Raw genomic sequence first — 6,000 nt, forward strand, 5'->3', positions numbered from 1 at the left:
CAAAAAGCACATCTTTAATTAGCTTTTCAATAACCTCAGGGGGAAAAATGAGATTTGTTCATACTTTAACTATTTGGAATTCCTTACCCCGTTGATAAAAGCAAACAATTCTTACATATCAGCTCTTCTTTATATTTTTTCCCTATGTGAATAAATTCACCTCTTCTTCATTGGGTAACAATTTTGAGATCCACATCATGTTCAGTTCTTGGCTACAAAAGAGAATATGCAAAGAAAGGACCCTTATTGTTATTATTTTTTTTCATTCATGTAGATAAGTCAGGATGGACAAGGTGGAGTTTTACTGTTTTTGCACTTTTATTTTTTTTTTAAGTACAAGTTTCCATGTCTCAATGCACCAAAAAATACCTCTTGGTTTCCGTTTTATTACCATATCACCCCTCCTTCTCTCTTTTTTTTTTTAAATCATTTTTTTAAATTTATTTTCAGCATAACAGTATTCATTGTTTTTTGTACCACACCCAGTGCTCCATGCAGTCCGTGCCCTCTCTAATACCCACCACCTGGTTCCCCCAACCTCCCACCGCCCCCACCTCTTCAAACCATTCAGATTGTTTTTCAGAGTCCTTAGTCTCTCATTGTTCACCTCCCCTTCCAATTTCCCCCAACTGCCTTCTCCTAACTCCCCATGTCCCTGTGATCGATCTTGTTTCCTCCAAACTAGGGCGTTGAGATAAAATGTTAATTTGTATGTTCCTGTTGTCCTGAAAATGACAATGTGTGGTAGCAGCTGAACCGTCTCAACAAAAGGACCCACTTTTGAGGATCTGATGATCAATGGCTCTCTTTAGACCCCGACAGATGAAATCACATATGACGATTGTTTTTCCGTAATGCTAGGGACTGGAATGCTCTAATTAATAACTTGTTCTGTTTAATAGCTGGGTTATCAATAAAATACATGTAATCATAAAAGCACATTGAGGATAACACTTCTTGATCGTTCAGAAGGTGTTTCATGTCATACTTCAGAAGCTATTCCATGTGGTTATTACTGCATAGGTCGCATTTTACTCTATATGTGACTTTATGTCAGTCAGTCAAAATTTCTTCTTGAGAAAAGGCCCACTCAGTCTTCACTGTATATCTGGAGATAAGCATTCTAGAAGGGAATAGTTAGACAACCAGGTTGTTGCATAATTAAGAAGGGTAAACACCTAGGTCAAAGTAATTTTGAAAATGTGTTGAGTAACATTTTCTCATATTAAAGCTGTGACCAGCTAATGAAAATGTTGGATTTCTGTATATCAGTCTGTGTGTTACTTACTGCCAGTTACTTGTTGGGCCAAAATAGAAAGAAAAGGGGAAATCCCACCACCTAAATTGCATTATCTCCAAAGTCTCTTTCCACTGAGTAGTTAATTCAAACAGTTTCTCATTTGTTTCTTTTCTAATGCATGCTTATGTTACATAAAATACGGTTTTTTTTTTCTTTACCATAAATGTCTGTGGACCTTTTTTGAAACAGAATATTTCCTTCTGTTTTTATTTTTTAATTACAAATTTTTAAAAAAATTTGAGTCCATATTTGAACATCATGTGGTCAAATAAACTTCCAGAGGTCATTAGTCGTCCATGATTATTTATTAAAACATCCAGTTATATCCCATATTGAGTTAAATGTGAATAAAATAGAACAAATTGGTATAGTTTCTACTCCCAAGAGCCTTGGTCTTATTCTCCAGGCAGGAATACACCTAAACCACCACTGGCAAAAAATTAAATAAGAATACCGCTTATTTATATGTTTGCAGTAAAATCTGAAAGAAAGCAGCTGGAGATATTTTTTGCTAAGTTGAATAAATTTACACTCAGTATCTATTATGAACTGGAATTATACCAGAATTAAAGAGTATATACCATTGGGATTTCAGTGAACTGGGCAGACAAATTGTTGGCTTATCTTCTACACTTAAATCATATAATCTTGTGCCCCCCTGTAGATCACCTTGGCAGATTAAATCTGCTTCGGCTTGCATGGGCTTAACATGTTGGTAAGACTGAGAGAATAGGATGAAAAATGGTGGTTTAGTAGATGTTTTTCATTATAAAAATAGGCCAAGTCAATCTGCATAAGCTTCTTTTCTGTTTTTATAGAAGTCGGAGTCCACATTGAGGATATAAATAATAGAGCCCCAAACAGGGTCAATATGCCAAGGAAAATGATCAGATGTTTAGTTTATAAAATTAAGGTGTCCAGTTTCCTTTTAAAGAAAATGCTACAAAGCATCTATTGGATGTGATTTCCCCCCCCCCAAAAGAGTTTTATTTCATTAAATTATTTCTGCAGATGCTCTGTTGTTTTAAAAAAAGAAAATGGGTTGTTTGTGAGACACACTTTCAAAATACACAGAGCCCATATGTCTTTTATTCTCTTCAGTAGAGTTGAAGATCTATCCACATGTGGGCTGTGATTTTTGTCTATTTATTATATGTCTATTATTTTGTCTATTATTATGTATCTGCTCTTGGAACTAGCAAATCTGAATGAGCTGTCATTTATTTTAAGCTATATATGAAGCCATACCGATCCTTTTTATTCTGATCATGTCATTCTTTTAGTAGAAAAATGGAAAAGGGGGCATTAACTCTTGACATTATGAAGAGTTAATACAGAAACAATTTATAAATGAACTAAAAATATTTAACCTCATCAAAGCCAAATAATTGCCTACTCCTTCTATTTTTAATACTGTCTTAACCTCTATTAAAACTTTAGTTCTAGTTAGAACCTCTAGTTCTTTGAAGCTTAATCTTTGTTTCATTCGTTCATTAATTTAACAAAATATTAACTGTTTATTCTGGAAGGCAAAATGCCAGCTAGGCCCACTTCCATCGGTTCATTGTTGAGGGGCTCAAAGAATCATTAATATCCATCCCCTCCTGGCTTTCTGTGGACACTGTTACTTACTAGGACTCAATAGATATTTGCCAGATTGAATGACATCTGTACTGACATTGCACCTTGAAAGATCAGTCAAAATTAAGCCAAACCACTTATGTTTTGTTTAGGTTTCTGCCACCAGCTCTCCCATTAAATGTAGACCTGTCCTCATTTTTCTCTGCTTCAGGGCTTCTAGGAATGCATGTACTGTTCTGTACATTGAACATAATTATGGTCAATTTTTAATATTTCTAACTGTTACCTCCTTTTTAAAAATAACTTGGAATCTTTTTACTGCCTTTATATCATTTCCATTCTAATTTTGAAATTTCTGACAAAAGTTGTCATTGATCATATTTATCTTCATTAATATGTATCCAGTTAATCCAAAGACTACGTTGTCTCTTAACAAAATTATGAATTGACTGGGACTTATTTTGACCATTTTGAGACTTGAGCCTTACTCTATGTCTCTGTTTTAAGTAGCCTCAGAGGTATCAGTCTCAGAGCTCAGTGATCCATTCAGTAGAGAGCTTGATTATCTGAACCCTTTTTGTCTCTGTCTGCTCCTCTTCCACTCCCTTTCTTGTGAATCTTAATGATCCTTAATTTAGGAGGTGTAATGTGCAAGAAGGTTGAGAACTACTAAATACACAAAATGTGAACAGAAGAGTTGTCTGTCTTGTTGGTTTAGAATGGAAAATAATGAGGAAACTCTAGGTGATGTCCAGGGCAAGGCTGTTTGTTACCAACATCCTTCAAGTTTGGAGATGCTTATGCCGTGAGGTTTTTTTTTTTTAACAATTTGGTCATTTTTTTTTCTCTTTCTTTTACCAGGTTTCACCAAAACTCATGCCAATGCAGCAGATCACAACTTGAAATGTGAAATAGACATTTGTCCTAGACTGTGTGTTTTTCATTTTAATCACATAGGATTTCATTGAAAGGGTATCAGTAATCGTAATTGTATGTCTCATGTAGTTTTTGACTAGTTTTCTTCAAGCATTTTCCACTGTACCTAGCCATATAGACTTTGTTCTCTCAAGTGTGCTATGACATCTTAATGAAAGGCAATAAATAAATAAATAAATAAAAATTTTAAAAAAATATATATATATAATAATCTTAATTGTTCTATAAGTGCCAAGAAGGCTTATCTTTAAAATAGGTGCTCACATTGGATTTATCTTTATCTTTTGTGGTAGGTACATTAATTGTACCAGGATGGACCCTTAGGAAGACTTTCATTGATGTGCCTTTCCTCCTAAATCCTGACAGAGAAAAGAATGAGGGAGAAAAATAACTCCACCCAGAGTATGCAGCATATTGTACTAGTCCTGAATGATATGTGAATTTTGAATAGGAGAAATGCTGTCTTAATGATTATGTTTTTCTTTTGGCCTCCCCTGACTTTTCTTTTAGAGCCTCTGATTTTGTGATTGTATCTTCTTTCCCTAAAGCATCCCTTCTCCTCCCACACTTCCTATAACTAAATAGTTGCTCAGTTAGGCAAAAAGGAACATCTCTGTATGGGAGAAGTAACTGGTTCATGGGAGAGACCAAGGGGTAGAGGGTTTATTGGTGCTGATGTCCCACCAAGACGCTGCCTTTATAAACCAACCACCGGTGCTTTGCCAAAGACCAAGGTTTATTATGACAAGAGGGTTGTAAACCTAAATGATCTAGTCAGCTTTCTCATTTTAAAATAATGCAGTATTTCTGTGTATCCAGAGAGATCCCTAAGAGACTTTCTCTATGTTACTGAGGCCTAGTGGGCTACCCAAGATGACCTCTTCGGGCACAAGTGGCTGTGGGATAATTTATCATAAGTCCAGTCACAATGACAACAAAATTTAAATTTTTTCTTTCTTTTCAGGCTCTCTTACTTCTGTTCAGAAAAGTTTCTAAATATCGAATGCCTTTTTCTATAGAACACTGTTCTTTTTTCTGCCCAGGCTACTTCCTTGAATAAAGTATTTTATTTAGCTTTACCAAAATAGAGGAAATACTGATGAGCATCCAGGATTTGAAGAGCAGTGAACTTCTATTGTTAGAAAATAAACATGGGGGACTAGGTTTTGTAAGGAACTTGTCCTCAGAGCAGTCCTCCTTACCACCCAGTTGCCTCAGGGGATATCCTAAGCATCCTGGGTATCAAATGGGAGAAAAGTCCAGGCTCCCTAAAGACGGGTCAGACAGCTGTCCTCCAGACAGAGGTAGGCACATAAACAGTGCAATATAATTATTGCTCTGGCACCAGAGATAGGAATTTATGCATATGTTTAGGAAACAGTTATCATTTAAACTCGCTTTTCTTCAGGTAGGACTATAATTGCGTCATGTATGGTATTGGAGGCGAGAGGCTTTTTTGGCCTCACACTCTCTATCTAAAATAGTCTTAACTGACTGGCTGCAGGATTGAAAGCTTATTTTCCCAGTACTGACAAAAAGGACTCTTATTGGAATTTGTGAGGTAGGAGAATAATACATATCTGTTAGAATTATAATTTGAAAAAATGTATGTTATTGATGGTTGCTATATTTGCAGACTTAGTTGCTTATCATTCCAGTCCATTACTTTAGGATAATGTGGTTCGAAGTGTGTTCCCAACTTTGAGTGGCAGAACCTATGTAGATGACTTTATATTCTTGATTAAAGAGTTCCATGGATATTAAACACATTTAAAAAATAGCATAAATAATCGAAACTGTTGTAGATCGCTGTGATTGTCTTTTTTCTTGTTTGGGAACGGTGTGACCAGTTATGGGAATAATATACTAGAGACTGGTGGAAAGACCAACAATAAATAGTTCACATATTTTACTGCTTCAATCAAGTTGTCGCTTTTCTTTTTATCTTACCAAAGAACAGATACCATTTTTCATGAAAGAAAAAATGAAATGTTTACCTAAATGAATTCTGATTTTACTTATTGTCAGAGCCAATCATTTATCTATAAAAATAGACTTCATGTGTTAATATGTATTTTTTTGTTTTTATCTTACATTCTTTTAGGATATACATACATTAAGTAGCTTCCCAATGGTGCGTGGAGTTTGCTTGGATTTTGAAGTGGCTCTAGTATAGTCTGCCC

General features: G+C 35.2%; 1 protein-coding gene across 1 annotated transcript in view; it reads left to right on the forward strand.

The window, feature by feature from the left end:
• The window catches only part of LOC111141198 (3-oxoacid CoA-transferase 1), a 125,956-nt gene extending 120,218 nt beyond the window's left edge, over nucleotides 1-5,738 (forward strand). Inside the window, exon 17 of the mRNA XM_022493605.1 lies at nucleotides 3,743-5,738. Coding sequence (XP_022349313.1) covers nucleotides 3,743-3,784 — 42 coding nt within the window. The 3' untranslated portion in view covers nucleotides 3,785-5,738. The remainder of the gene's footprint in view (nucleotides 1-3,742) is intronic.
• The last annotated feature ends 262 nt before the right edge of the window (nucleotides 5,739-6,000 follow it).

The sequence above is a fragment of the Enhydra lutris genome, unplaced genomic scaffold (assembly GCF_002288905.1).
Source record: "Enhydra lutris kenyoni isolate GAN:26980312 unplaced genomic scaffold, ASM228890v2 scaffoldscaffold5, whole genome shotgun sequence".
NCBI lineage: Eukaryota > Metazoa > Chordata > Mammalia > Carnivora > Mustelidae > Enhydra > Enhydra lutris.